The following is a 15958-nucleotide window of genomic DNA, read 5'->3' on the forward strand; positions in this document are numbered from 1 at the left end:
GTCTGTGTGTATATATATATACACACTTTGAGATGTATAGGTATGTATATGTGCATGTGTGGACGTGTATGTATGTACATGTGTAAGTGGGTGGGTTGGGCCATTCTTTTGTCTGTTTCCTTGCACTACCTCGCTAATGTGGTAGGCAGCAACAAAGTATAATAAAATATAAATAAATACAAACACACGAGTGGATGGGCCATTCTTTGTCTCTTTCCTGGCTCTACCTTGCTGACGTGAGAAACAGTGATCAGGTATAATAAAAAATAATACAAAGATCAAAATGGTATTCATTCTTGGCACAACTGATATACTGTTTTGGAAGTATGAGCTGTAAGCAAAGATTATAGGTGTATCCAATGCACTGAATTTAAATCATCTGTGCATAAACAACTCTTGTGTACTTTAAACTCTTATGCATACACCCACCTATACTAGAACTGCTCAGCAACATGCTACTTCAGCATGTTCTTTGCACATTGCCCCACTAATGTACTTACTCCAGTTACCTGATGTTATTGTAGAATAGGAAATTATGACTATACAGCAACTATCCAAACATGCATATATTTAACTGTCCTAAATTCCAAAATTATACTCACCGTTTCTTTTTATTGAAGCATGTCCTTCTTAATTTATTATTATTGCCATTACTGACTTGTCAATGAACTGAAATAGGGCGTGCGAAGTGTCTGGGGTAAACTGTGGAAATGTCTGTGTGGGTTGGGAGCTGTGGTTTTGGTGCATTACCCATGATAGCTAGATGATAGATGTGAGCGGATGTGGCCTTTCTTCATGGAAAACAGTGATCAAGTATGATTTTTTTTTTTGAGGGGTAAAGGATTTTGAGAACATAAATGATTTCTGCCTTTGGCACTGTATCACTGAAAAATACAAATTAAAATGTAAGGACTTGCTTTGTCATCTCTGAATGTGAGTCTGGTAAATTGGGATGGTTAAATACATATATCAATATAAGTATTTGCCTTTTAGCAGATTAATTGAAAATGAGAAAACATTTAATTTTGGAACTGTTCAGATATAAATGCTTAAAGCTGAAAATAACAGGCCTGAACTAGCATCCCTTTTCCTTGGAACCTTACTAAAGAAAATACAGAGCATTATATGTTCCCTCCTGAACAATGACTCGCTCTAGAAAGTACTGAACTCAGAGGCATAAAACATCTTTAACTCATCTTTTATAACCGAGTTCAGAGAAATCCTGTCTCAAAACTGTACAATCATTGATTCAAAATATTGCAAGACCGTTCATGCCTGCATTAAAACTGAATGAAGACATGGAACATTTGCTCCTGTATTGTCGTGCTATCATCTTATACACATGTATACACATCACCACAATTGATCTATGGTACCATCCTGGGTATTCGGCTGGCTTTTAGAGCACTTCAGGAGCTCCAGAGAAGGATTTTGGGTAGGAGGTTATTGATAAAAGTAAGAATTCCGTGAATTGTAGTCCCATTCCTTATGTCTCACTAATCACCTTACCTTACCTTTTTGCCTCAGGAGTCCCTTCTGTCCTTATGATACTCCTGCAATGCTCAGGAAGCTGGCTGCATCCACCAGTCAGGACACTAGTCATAAAGTGCTGTGATGTGTGTGTCTATGTGAAGAAAGTGTAGAGCAATTGAGTTGTAAGTGCTTGGTATCTACTTTATGAGAGTTACATCATAAGCATGAGGATACTGAAACAGTGTTTATAATGATGGGTGATATCCAGAAAATAAGCAGGAAAATGTGACATGTTTGTCTAGGAAGTGTGGTTTCTGATGGGTTGGAGTTCATGACTGAGTTGGGAGGTTGGTTTTTTGGTGCATGCTGGGATTTTTCACTGTGTGTTTTGTTAATAGGCTATTTGTTGGGGGTGGGGTCTGTGGGTAGAAGTTACTGAAGTCTGAGGAGGGTTTAGCTTTTAATTTCTTTCTGGGATTAATGGTTATAGAGTGGTCTATGTGGGAGGGGGTCTAGTGCTGTGTTGAGCATGTTGAGGTGGAACTTTATTGGGAGGATTTTTGTTTCATTGGGAGGGTGTTGTGTGTGTGGTCTTAGAATTATCTTTACAACAGGAAGAAAGTGTTAAAGGATGTTTGGTTGGTGGATGTAGCTTGATGATGACATCCTTGATGATGCTGGCAGTTAATAAGCTTAAAGGCTAAACAGCCAACCAACCTTTCAATAAGATGGCGAGCAGCAGCAGTGAAGGTTTTTGGTTTGCTATGATGCACTGAATTCTCAGAGCCCATATATATTTTTTTTTTTATTTTGCTTTGTCGCTGTCTCCCGCATTCACGAGGTAGTGCAAGGAAACAGACGAAAGAAATGGCCCAACCCACCCCCATACACATGTATATACACACACGTCCACACACGCAAATATACATACCTATACATCTGAATGTACCCATATATATACACACACAGACACATACATATATACCCATGCACACAATTCACACTGTCTGCCTTTATTCATTCCCATCACCACCTCGCCACACATGGAATACCATCCCCCTCCCCCTCATGTGTTCGAGGTAGCGCTAGGAAAAGACAACAAAGGCTCCATTCGTTCACACTCAGTCTCTAGCTGTCATACAATAATGCCCGAAAACACAGCTCCCTTTCCACATCCAGGCCCCACACAACTTTCCATGGTTTACCCCAGATGCTTCACATGCCCTGATTCAATCCACTGACCACGTCAACCCCGGTATACCACATCGATCCAATTCACTCTATTCCTTGCCCGCCTTTCACCCTCCTGCATGTTCAGGCCCCGATCACTCAAAATCTTTTTCACTCCATCTTTCCACCTCCAATTTGGTCTCCCACTTCTCCTCGTTCCCTCCACCTCCAACACATATATCCTCTTGGTCAATCTTTCCTCACTCATTCTCTCCATGTGCCCAAACCATTTCAAAACACACTCTTCTGCTCTCTCAACCACGCTCTTTTTATTTCCACACATCTCTCTTACCCTTACATTTCTTACTCAATCAAACCACCTCACACCATACATTGTCCTCAAACATCTCATTTCTAGCACATCCATCCTCCTGCGCACAACTCTATCCATAGCCCACGCCTCGCAACCATACAACATTGTTGGAACCACTATTCCTTCAAACATACCCATTTTTGCTTTCCGAGATAATGTTCTCGACTTCCACACTTTCTTCAAGGCTCCCAGGATTTTCGCACCCTCCCCCACCCTATGATTCACTTCCGCTTCCATGGTTCCATCCGCTGCCAGATCCACTCCCAGATATCTAAAACACTTTACTTCCTCCAGTTTTTCTCCATTCAAACTAACCTCCCAATTGACTTGACCCTCAACCCTACTGTACCTAATAACCTTGCTCTTATTCACATTTACTCTTAACTTTCTTCTTTCACACACTTTACCAAACTCAGTCACCAGCTTCTGCAGTTTCTCACATGAATCAGCCACCAGTGCTGTATCATCAGCGAACAACAACTGACTCACTTCCCAAGCTCTCTCATCCACAACAGACTTCATACTTGCCCCTCTTTCCAAAACTCTTGCATTCACCTCCCTAACAACCCCATCCATAAACAAATTAAACAACCATGGAGACATCACACATCCCTGCCGCAAACCTACATTCACTGAGAACCAATCACTTTCCTCTCTTCCTACACGTACACATGCCTTACATCCTCGATAAAAACTTTTTACTGCTTCTAACAACTTGCCTCCCACACCATATATTCTTAATACCTTCCACAGATCATCTCTATCAACTCTATCATATGCCTTCTCTAGATCCATAAATGCTACATACAAATCCATTTGCTTTTCTAAGTATTTCTAAGTATTCATATTTTTATCTATTCTTATCTATTTTGCTTTGTCGCTGTCTCCCGCATTTGCAAGGTAGCGCAAGGAAACAGACGAAAGAAATGGCCCAACCCACCCCCATACACATGTATATACATACACGTCCACACACGCAAATATACATACCTATACATCTCAATGTACACATATATATACACACACAGACATATACATATATACACATGTACATAATTCATACTCTCTGCCTTTATTTATTCCCATCGCCACCTCGCCACACATGGAATAACATCCCCCTCCCCCCTCATGTGTGTGAGGTAGCGCTAGGAAAAGACAACAAAGGCCCCATTCCTTCACACTCAGTCTCTAGCTGTCATGAAATAATGCCCGAAACCACAGCTCCCTTTCCACATCCAGGCCCCACACAACTTTCCATGGTTTATCCCAGATGCTTCACATGCCTTGATTAAATCCACTGACAGCATGTCGACCCCGGTATACCACATCGATCCAATTCACTCTATTCCTTGCCTGCCTTTCACCCTCCTGCATGTTCTGGCCCCGATCACTCAAAATCTCTTTCACTCCATTTTTCCACCTCCAATTTGGCATCCCACTTCTCCTCGTTCCCTCCACCTCCGACACATATATCCTCTTGGTCAATCTTTCCTCACTCATTCTCTCCATGTGACCAAACCATTTCAAAACACCCTCTTCTGCTCTCTCAACCACGCTCTTTTTATTTCCACACATCTCTCTTACCCTTACATTACTTACTCGATCAAACCACCTCACACCACATATTGTCCTCAAACATCTCATTTCCAGCACATCCACCCTCCTGCGCACAACTCTATCCATAGCCCATGCCTCACAACCATATAACATTGTTGGAACCACTATTCCTTCAAACATACCCATTTTTGCTTTCATATATATGAATGAAAATGAGATTCTTGAACTATGGAATATTTACTTCAGTAAAACATGAATTTCATAAAGATTGAAGCAAAGAATGTAAATTAATGGTTACCAATTTTACCATGTCAGATTCTTCATCAACTGAAGTGTTCATTAATAATGACAATGGAAATACTGAAGGGAACTTTTATGATCTTACTGAATATTTTGCTTTACCTTAAAGTAGCAAAAGTGTTTCAAAATCATTAATGAAATTTTTTTTCTGTATTTATCAAGAATGGATTTTCAAAATTTCACAATTCAAAAACTCTTGGTATAGATTTTCAACTGATTACTATTTAATTAAGATTTATTTTTCAAGTGAACCTCACTAGCTAGTTTAATCAGACTGCCATATTCCTCTCCCATACAGCGGCCCACAAGCTGCCAAGAACCCACTATAGTTATCAGATTATTTATCTCAAGTATTTTCTCATATTTAGGGTATATACCCAGCAATAGACCCCATCCACCCAAAGCACTCCATAACTAACCACCAATCACCAAGTCGAAATAAAACGCTCACTCCTGCCTCACACCTCAGCACCCTCTATTCACAGAAACCCCCCAACTCCAACAAATATATCAGTAACAAAACATGCACACTGAAATAACCCATCAAACACTAAATATCTGCACTTCCAACTCAAACTCCACCCCACAAGACATAAACCCATCAGAAATCATACTTTCCAGATAATGCAACAATGAAAACGATGGGTATTTTCTAATCAATAGCCCTGTAAGTGACAAACACATCACTACACTTTATGATCTATGGCCCCAAACAGTAGGCATGGCCAGCTTCCTGAGCACTGCAAAGGCTTCATAAAGAGAGATGGAACTCCTGGAGCATGAAGTGGTAGTTTATTGACAGATTCAAGCCCTCTAGGCCCTTGTGTGCTTCTTCCTGAAAGGACTACAATAGGCTCACTCACCACCACCACACTCTCCCTTACGAACACCATCCCTCCCTCACCACCCTGACTCCCTCCCTCTGTGGCTACCACCCCCTCACCACCACTGCCTTCTCCCTCCATAACTACCATGCCTTGAACAGCAAAGTAACATTGTTCAGTGGTTTAACCTCCCATTTTGCAGGAAAAACCTTACTGCCCAACTGAATATCATATTCCCCTTAGACCACTTTCAGAAAGGGTCCTAGTGTTACCCAAGGACCCATTTTCAATGGGCTCCTGCAGCTTTAAGGCTGTGTACATTCATACGTTCATTTGAAGTAAGAAGTTCTTTTATGGGACTCTGTCTGATCACTGGCCAATGATACAGCCTTGCCAAAAGTGACTTTTCACATACAGTGCAACCACAAACAGGCAGAGTCTGGTAACATCCAACTACGATCTTTTCAAAGTACATAGTCACCATTTATCATGTCAGCAAGGCAGTACTATAAACAGATGAAGAAATGGTTTCAAATGCTCACATTGACTCTCTAGTTGTCATATATAATGCTCCAAAAGTGGATGTGAGTGATTGAGGCCATTTCTTCAACTTCCCCTGTCACTACTTTGCTGACACTGAAAATGTATGAAGTTAGTTGAGTGTTATAATATGATAATAATACAACTACTTCTAATGTTTACCGGGGTCGACGTGCTGTCAATGGATTGAACCAGGGAATGTGAAGCATCTGGGGTAAACCATGGAAAGTTTTGTAGGGCCTGGATGTGGAAAGGGAGCTGTGATTTTGGTGCATTACACATGACAGCTAGAGACTGAGAGTGAACGAATGTGGCCTTTGTCGCCATTTCCTAGTGCTACCTCACACACATGGGGGGAGGAGGGGTGCCATTTTATGTGTGGTGGGGAGGCAACGGGAATGGATGAAGGCAGCAAGTGTGAATATGTACATGTGTATATATGTATGTCTAAGTGTGTATATGTTGAAATGTATAAGTATGTACATGTACGTGTATTTATGTGTATGTGGGTGGGTTAGGCCATTCTTTCGTCCGTTTTCTTGCGCTACCTCACTAACATGGGAGACAGCGACACAGCATAATAAAAAAAAAAGATAAAAATAAGTTCTACTGATAATGAAGATAATGAGTGGTTTAATATTTTCCTGAATATATATCCCAGCAGTCAGCAGTTTCTAACCAGTTACATGGAAATGGATGAATTATTGGCAGTTGTGAATCAGGCAACTTCCTTAACGTGAATAGACAGGGAATGGACAGAAAGATCGAACCTTTTATCAGCACTGATAGCTGCTGATATATCATTTAGTATGATGTCCTGCAAATCAGTGATAACTACATCCAATTTATATATTAGTGATGACAACAACCAAAGTATATATCATATTTTCTGTAGCTCTTAACATGTACAGGAAAAGTACTGGAACAGATATTGTAACTGCGCATGCACTAATACCCCCTTGGAAATGGTTAATGTGACAGACGCTCTTACATAAGCTTTGGTTAGGTTGAATAAGGTGAAGGTTTAGGGAAGACAAGCTTTCTGGTAAAAAGTTAGGTTAGGTTATGGGACTTTCATACTGTCAAAGCATATTTTACACACTAATACATTTTCTTGGAAAAAGCTGTATAGATTATCCTATTCTGATAAAAAATACTGGGAAATAAGACTACTCTAGTTTCCATTAATTTTACCATGAAAAGGTATCATGATACCATATCATTAACAAAACTACATATCAATGCCATTATGATAATAGCACTGAGGAAATACTGTCATTTAACTGGAATCAGTTACCTTAAACATTATAGTAACAAGCAAGTGTTTTGTACTATACAAAACTTTATGTACTACAGCAGAAGATTACATAAACTATACAAAAAGATTTACCTGGATGTCGATATCAGCTGTAGTTAATTTAAAAAATCAACTAAAATTAATAAATACTAATTTTATAAGTGTGAACCATTAAAGCACCAGCAAAAATATTCCGATACTTTGATAGATGGTAAAAAGTGTCAATGGGATCAGGCAACTGGAGCACACATTCCCTCTGACAAGTTGGACAATCCCTTACATACATCTTTATCCACTCACAAAATCTACACTTCATTTTCATTATCTCTTGAAACTAAAACAATTACTGTATTTACTCTGTGAAAATGTCTCATAAAGTCTATTTCTCTCCATTCTAACCTTTCAATCCTTTTCAAGATATTCTCAAAAATTACTAGATTTAATAAGCCGAGTTTTATTACATAAAAATCTGCAAATATTGATTTGCTTTTAAACCTTTTTAATCCTTTTCAAGATATTCTCAGAATTAATAGATTTAACATGCTGAGTTTTATTACATAAAAATCAGCAAGTTTTGATTTGTTAAATGGCAATGATATGCAGAGATTATTATATAATGAGGTTCCTCTTTTGTCATGGTCAGCAGCTACCAAGCACACCATATTATTTTGTACATATATACCTAGAACCTAGCAGATTTCTAGAGATCAATGCCATACTAATTTCACATCATAATATTAAGCTATAATTATAAGTCTGATATATACCTCATTCATCACAGTGATGATCAAGCACCAAAAAATACATTGCTACCTGCCTTAACCTAGTAATACATAACTACACCGCTGAAGCATACCATTTGATCCACCAGCCTCAATGAAGTTCTTATGGTTACTTCTGGGCTGGTGGGGCACTTTCTAGAACCCATGAACTACGGTGTGGTTCTTCTTGCCCTTCTTCCTTGAAGGAGGAGCTGGTTGGGGAGGCTACCTTATCAGAGGGTCGGGCACTGTGGTCTTGAGTGGAAGGCAGAAAGTCCTCTGGGGAGTAAGGAGTGTCCCGTAGAGGTGCATAACCTGGGGTGAGATCCTCTGGAGATGAGTGGTCGGAAGAGGAGTCACGATGGAGGGCAAGACTGCGGGGAGGCTGGAACTGTCGGGTTCCTGGCTGGAGGGAGTCTAACTCTAATTCCATCAAAGACTGAGTGACATCAGAATGCTCATCTTCATCATGATACTGCTGAGCAGATGCAGAGTGTGAAGCTGTTGTTGTCTCTGGTGTTGGCTTTGCAGCACTTATATGGTTCTGTAAAAATGCTGGCCAAGATTGGATGAAGGATGTTACAGAAAGAGGTGGGTCCACAACTGGGGTGTTGAGAGGGGCACACATGGAATTAGAAGCTTCGGCTAATTCTTCATCCAGCATTAATCCCGCAATAGCTTCATCACTAAGCATTTCAATGCTGAAAAAATAAGTAAAAAATATTGAGCTGATATCAAGGCGATTAGCTTTGCTGAAAAGAAGCTTTAATCCAAACTTCAAAAATATGCTGAGGAGACTTGTTCTTCTGAACCTACCTTAAAAACAGCAGCAATAACCTTGAAAATATAAAATGTAGCTAGTGATCACCTCAAACAGTGGCCAGTGAGAATCTATCTACTGCAATGTTTGACATAAATGCATCAATCATGCCAATCATTATCATAACTAGCTATTAACTGACTCCTTTGGTAAAAGCTTGCCAAATATTGGGTAGCAACCCATTCAATAAGCCTCTGATTAAAAAATTCTGACAATAATATAACACAGAAAATAAATATAAGTTTGGGCCTCTAAAGAATGTTTGGTTACATCATCTTTGATTCATTACATTTTCATTAGTTTTTCTTAACCAAAAATTTTCCTTCATCTTCAAATACCTTCCCACCTTTGAGCTATCTGTTTTCATAATATAAAAAAGTACTCCAAATCACATGATTGTGTTGAATCTTGTACAACTGTATATGTAAACTATCATACAAAAACATCATTAAAAATAAGATGATAATACTGTCCCTAAAACACACTTTCACCAACAACTATAATAATGCTGTCATCAAGCAAACAATAACTAACTCACTTTATAGTCCCCTCACCTCCTACAGACTGCAAACCTGCCCTTTCCAAAACCCTTGCATTTACCTCTCTTACCACCCTATCCAAAAACAAATCAAACACCCATGGTGACATCACATATCCCTAATGCAAGCCTACCATCACCTAAACCTTTTCTTTACCTACTTGCACACACACTTTACCCTCATGATAAAAACTCCTCACCGCTTCTCAAAGCTTTCCTCCCACACCATATATTGATAACACATTCCACAATGCATCTCTTATCAACCCCATCATATGCTTTCTCCAGATCCATTAATGCCACATACAGATCCTTCTGTTTCTGCTTAATAATGATATCATCAGGTTGGTAGACATGTAATAATACAGAGTAATGGTGCTAGATAAACACAGGATAATGATAAATATGATAATGATGAAATGAAGATATACAGGTAGAATACTGAAAATCCATAATTCTTGGAACCAAGCAATGTTCAGATTTTGATTTTTACAGATTCTAGAAATATTGGGCATAGTTTGTGATTTTAAACATCTGGTAACATTACCTGATTTTAAAACGCGTACACCTAATGAAGGTTCTAAATGCTGTTTGTAATACATATACATATATTTTTTTTCTATCATTATTATACTTGATTGCCATTTCCTGTGTCAGCAAGGTAGCACCAGGAAACAGATGAAGAATGGCCCATGCATATGTGAAGGGCATGTGAAGCATCAGGGGTAAACCATGGAAAGTTTTGTGGGGCCTGGATGTGGAAAGGGAGCTGTGGTTTCGGTGCATTACACATGACAGCTAGACTGAGTGTGAATGAATATGGCCTTTGTTGTCTTTTCCTTGTGCTACCAGGCACGCATATGGGGGGGAGAGGGGTGTCATTTTATGTGTGGCGGGGTGGTGGTGGGAGTGGATCAAGGCAGCATGTATGAATATGTACATGTGTATATATATATATGTTTTTTTTCATACTATTCGCCATTTCCCACATTAGCGAGGTAGCTTTAAGAACAGAGGACTGGGCCTATGAGGGAATATCCTCACCTGGCCCCCTTCTCTGTTCCTTCCTTTGGAAAATTAAAAAATAAATGAGAGGGGAGGATTTCCAGCCCCCTGCTCCCTTCCCTTTTAGTCGCCTTCTATGACACGCAGGGAATACATGGGAAGTATTCTTTCTCCCCTATCTCCAGGGATAATGTATATGTATGTGTGTGTGTATGTTGAAATGTATAGGTATGTATATGTGCGTGTGTGCGCGTTTATATATATACATGTGTATGTGGGTGGGTTGGGCCATTCTTTTGTCTGTTTCCTTGTGCTAACTCCCTAATGCGGGAAACAGCAATAAAGTATAATAAATAAAATGAATATATATATGTATTATTTATCAAACTTGATCTCTGTTTCCCACATCAGCAAGGTAGCGCCAGGAAATATATCTAATAAACAATCACTAAAATTACTATAAACCACATGTCTAAACTCCTAAAGAGTATTATGTAGATTAAGGTGTAGTTTGGTAGTTATATAGAAGTGATATGATGGGGAACCTAGCTTTATGCAATGATTTATAATTGACAACGCCCTTCCTATATTCACTCTCAGTATAGAATTTTAACAGTTTTTGCAATGTCTCTTGATATGAAAAACAGTCATACTAACAACATCAAAAGACTCACTCAGGAAATGCACCAACACACTTATTGATTTTTCTTTAAGATTTCCACTTTCTACATTGTGGTAAGCACAATGTGTTTCCTCTTCACAACAATAAACCCAAATATCATCATCTGCATGCTTTTTGGATGCTATCATAAGGGACAGAGTTTACAATATTTTTTTTACAATTAACAGAAAAGCATTCAGACAGTAAGAATGATGGTGAGGATTAAGGGAATGCTATACAGAACTGAAACACACTCAAAGTTGGCAGTAATCTTGTATGTGCCCAACCAAGGATTCTGAGTTTATGGATTTTAGAATCAGATTCTTTTTTATATTCTACCTGTAGTATGATATTGGAATCCATTAGGAGGAAGATAATGATAAACATATATGAACATAAGGATGAAGGAAGTAAAGCAGAACATATGTCATAATTTCAAGGAAGAAGAGCAGAGTATGTGCAGATCTTGCATGTGCCATACCCTCACCTTGCTAGGCTTTCCGTATCAGAAACAATAGAATCTCGGTCCTCTACAGTCAGATGCTGTGTAGCTGGAGACAGTGCTGGGCTGCCCAAACCAACAACCTTGGAAGAAAAAGGAAAAAACTTAAGCATACACTACATGATGAATTATACAAAAACAGCATCACACCTAATATATGTTGCGAATAAGTATGGTCTACAAAACTGACTGCTGAATCCACAAGCAGCAGAAAAATGTACATATGCACCCTTCCCTCCCTTTTAAAAGCAGAACACATTCCTATAAACTACTTTTACATAGCAAAGGGGCACGGATAGGTTTATGTTCTAAATACCCTCCCCCTAGACCCAGTACTTTCACCAAAAGACACAATAAACACTCAAGTAATGAAATTCTAATTGTTCATGCCACAGCCACTGATTTACTCCTCCTGCATATGGTTACCACTTGGGTGAAAAGTCACCTTCGGTGAAGCTGTATCAATGTCAACAATCTCATCAAGGAACTTTTCACTCTAAAGGAGTCCATCATTTCACTGCTACTGGGCATAGCACATCCTTGAAGCTGCAGGAGCCATGTAAATGGGGTCCCTGGGGTTACAAAATTAAATTATACAAAATAAAACTCTATAAGGGTACTCACCAATACAGGCTGACAGTTATGCATGGTAAGATATGATAGTGTTGGGTGATACTTGTGCATATAGTGTCTATGAGTAAGGACTTGAAACAATGCTTAACAAAAATGCAGCACTGCTCAACAGCTCAACAGTGAAAAAACAGTTCATCAAACAGTCTTTAAAAACTGTTACAGTTACCCACACCATCTCATTATATCATTACTAAACTGGCAAGGTGTGCTGACTAAGACCATTTAGGGCTCTGGGATTCTATGAATGGTACATTAGTAGAAGCAGGGATAGCAATGCTGTTTTCCTGTGGGGTGGGGTAGCGACAGGAATGGATGAAGGCAAGCAAGTATGAATAATAATATATATATATATATATATATATATATATATATATATATATTTCTTTTCTTTTCTTTTATATTATTCGCCATTTCCCGCATTAGCGAGGTAGCGTTAAGAACAGAGGACTGGGCCTTTGAGGGAATATCCTCACCTGGCCCCCTTCTCTGTTCCTTCTCTTGGAAAAAAAAAAAAAAAACAAGAGGGGAGGATTTCCAGCCCCCCGCTCCCTTCCCTTTTCGTTGCCTTCTATGACACGCAGGGAATACGTGGGAAGTATTCTTTCTCCCCTATCCCCAGGGATAATATATATATATATATATACATATCCCTCAAAGGCTCAGTCCTCTGTTCTTAACGCTATCTCACTAACACGGGAGATGGCAAATAGTATGAATATATATCTATTATGCTTTGTTACTGTCTCCCGCGTTAGCGAGGTAGCACAAGGAAACAGACGAAAGAATGGCCCAACCCACCCATGTACACACATCTATACATACACATCCACACACACACATATACATACCTATACATTTCAATGTATACATATATATATATTCATTTTTTCTTTCTTCTTTCTTTCAAACTATTCGCCATTTCCCGCATTAGCAAGGTAGCGTTAAGAACAGAGGACTGGGCCTCTTAGGGAATATCCTCACCTGGCCCCCTTCTCTGTTCCTTCTTTTGGAAAATTAAAATATATACACATGTACATAATTCATACTTGCTGCCTTTATTCATTCCCGTTGCCACTCCGCCACACATGAAATGACAACCCCCTCCCCCGCATGCGTGTGAGGTAGTGCTAGGAAAAGACAACAAAGGCCACATTCGTTCACACTCAGTCTCTAGCTGTCATGTATAATGCACCAAAACCAAAGCTCCCTTTCCATATCCTGGCCCCACATAATAGCTGTTTCCCGTGCCAGCAAGGTAGTGCCAGGAAACATATGAAGAATGGCCCATCCACTCATATACACACATATATATATATATATATATATATATATATATATATACATAAACACCCACATATGCACATATGCATACACATACATATCAACATATACATACACATACGCAGACATTATATACATACACATGTACATATTCATATTTGCTTGCTGTCATCCATTTCTGTCACTACCATACCCCACAGGAAAACAGCATCGCTATCCCCTACTTCAGTGAGGTAGTGCCAAGAAAACAGACAAAAAAGGCCATATTTGTCCACATTCAGTCTCTAGCTGTCATGTGTAATGCACCCAAACCACAGTTCCCAATCCACATCCAGGCCCCACAGACCTTTCCATGGTTTACTCCAGATGCTTCACATGCCCTGGTTCAGTCCATTGACAGCATGTTGACCCTGGTATACCACATAGTTCCAATTCACTCTAGCTGTTGCTTGCCTCTCACCCTCCTGTATGTTCAGGCCCCGATCACTCAAAATCTTTTTCACTCCATCCTTCTACCTCCAATTTGGTCTCCCACTTCTTCCTGTTCTCTCCAACTCTGACACTTATATCCTCTTTGTCAATCTTTCCTCACTTATTCTCTTCATATGTCTAAACCATTTCAGCACACCCTCTTCGGCTCTCTCAACCATACTCTTTTTATTTCCATACGTCTCTCTTACCCTTACACTACTTAATCAAACCACCTCACACCACATATTGTCCTCAAACATTTTACTTCCATCTACCCTCCTCTATACAACCCTACATACAGCCCATGTCTTGCAACCATATAACATTGTTGGAACTACTATTCCTTCAAACATACCCACTTTTGCTCTCTGAGATAATGTTCTCTCCTTCCACACATTCTTCATCACTCCAAGAACCTTTGCCCGTTCCCCCACACTGTAACTCACTTCCTCTTCCAAGGTTCCATCCACTGCTAAGTCCACTCCCAGATATCTAAAACACTTCACTTCCTCCAATTTTTCTCCATTCAAACTTACAACCCACTTAACTTGTCCCTCAACCCTGATGAACCTAATGACCTTGATCTTATTCACATTTACTCTCAACTTTCTCCTTTCACACACTTTTCCAAACTCGGTCACCATCCTTGGCAGTTTCTCACATGAATCAGCCACCAGAGGTGTATCATTGGCGAGCAACAACTGACTCACATCCCAGGCCCTCTCATCCCCAATAGATATACAACTTTGGCTTCACTAGTTTACATTTCAGTATGACTGATACCATCAACAAAGCCAATAACAAAAGGTTAATATGTATGAAACATCTACATTATGAGCTTCTGTACAAAGGATAAACCTTAAAAATGTTATATGAATATGATATATCATAAAAGCCCAACAAGAAATGAATACCAGAGAGAAAAAAAAGAAAGTTAAGGAACATTATAATGACTAACAATCAATCTTCACCTAAAATACATCAACACCAAGATGTTACATCTAAAAAAAACAGACAATATTTCTAATCAAGATTAAACTTCTACAATTCACACTTAAAAATCATAACATCAAAACATACATTTAATAAACAAGACAGTTCTACTCTAAATCTAATTAGACTTATATAAAAACACAAGAACTCTGCTGATATCTCATTATTACTTATAATGGATTTGTTTTTGTGGGACAGGGGGGACTCCAGTATCAACATTTCGCTGTTGGATGAGCTACTGACCAGCAAAGAGAAGCACGCTGCCAACGTTGGATAGTCATTGTTGTGAGCGTGATTACTTACTACTTGTACTTAGAAGGGCAGTTTGGCAATTAAACAATTCGTTCATACTGATCACCCAAGGTGTTCATGAATGCATGTCCTGAGGTGTCACTTTGTTTTGCCAATACAAGATGTATTTCAGCTGTTGTGCCTATACTGGAAAACAAATGAAAACTCAACTCCTCAGGAATATCATCCTTGAACTCGATAAATTATAGTATTTCTTTTGCTTTAAAAAAGTACTGCAGTCTACTGTTAACTTGTGGATGAGATTTATGTAATACAATAGTCAATTTCTTACAGAATGTATATTGGCAAGACAAAGTTAAAGGTGAGAGGTTTTGTCTGTGATTCTGTCTGACCTGATTTCTTTGTTATATGAATTGTTCAACTTGTGGGGAGAAGTTTGGAAATATTTCTTTCTATGTTCTTATGTAAGTGCTTTTTGCTGGCTTGGTCGAAGGTGCTTTCAGAATG

At 39.1% G+C, this 15958-nt stretch overlaps 1 protein-coding gene across 3 annotated transcripts in view; it reads right to left on the reverse strand.

The window, feature by feature from the left end:
• Nucleotides 1-272: 272 nt before the first annotated feature.
• The window catches only part of LOC139754921 (uncharacterized), a 51670-nt gene continuing 35984 nt past the window's right edge, over nt 273-15958 (reverse strand). For 2 of the 3 annotated variants that reach the window (XM_071672752.1, XM_071672746.1), the window contains 2 exons: nt 11807-11904; nt 273-8996 (listed from right to left, as the gene is read on the reverse strand). In XM_071672752.1, the coding sequence (XP_071528853.1) occupies nt 8426-8996; nt 11807-11904 (669 nt within the window). In that variant the 3' untranslated portion in view covers nt 273-8425. The remainder of the gene's footprint in view (nt 8997-11806; nt 11905-15958) is intronic. The other variant, XM_071672756.1, reaches the window with a different exon arrangement.

This window comes from Panulirus ornatus, chromosome 2 (assembly GCF_036320965.1).
Source record: "Panulirus ornatus isolate Po-2019 chromosome 2, ASM3632096v1, whole genome shotgun sequence".
NCBI classification, from domain to species: domain Eukaryota; kingdom Metazoa; phylum Arthropoda; class Malacostraca; order Decapoda; family Palinuridae; genus Panulirus; species Panulirus ornatus.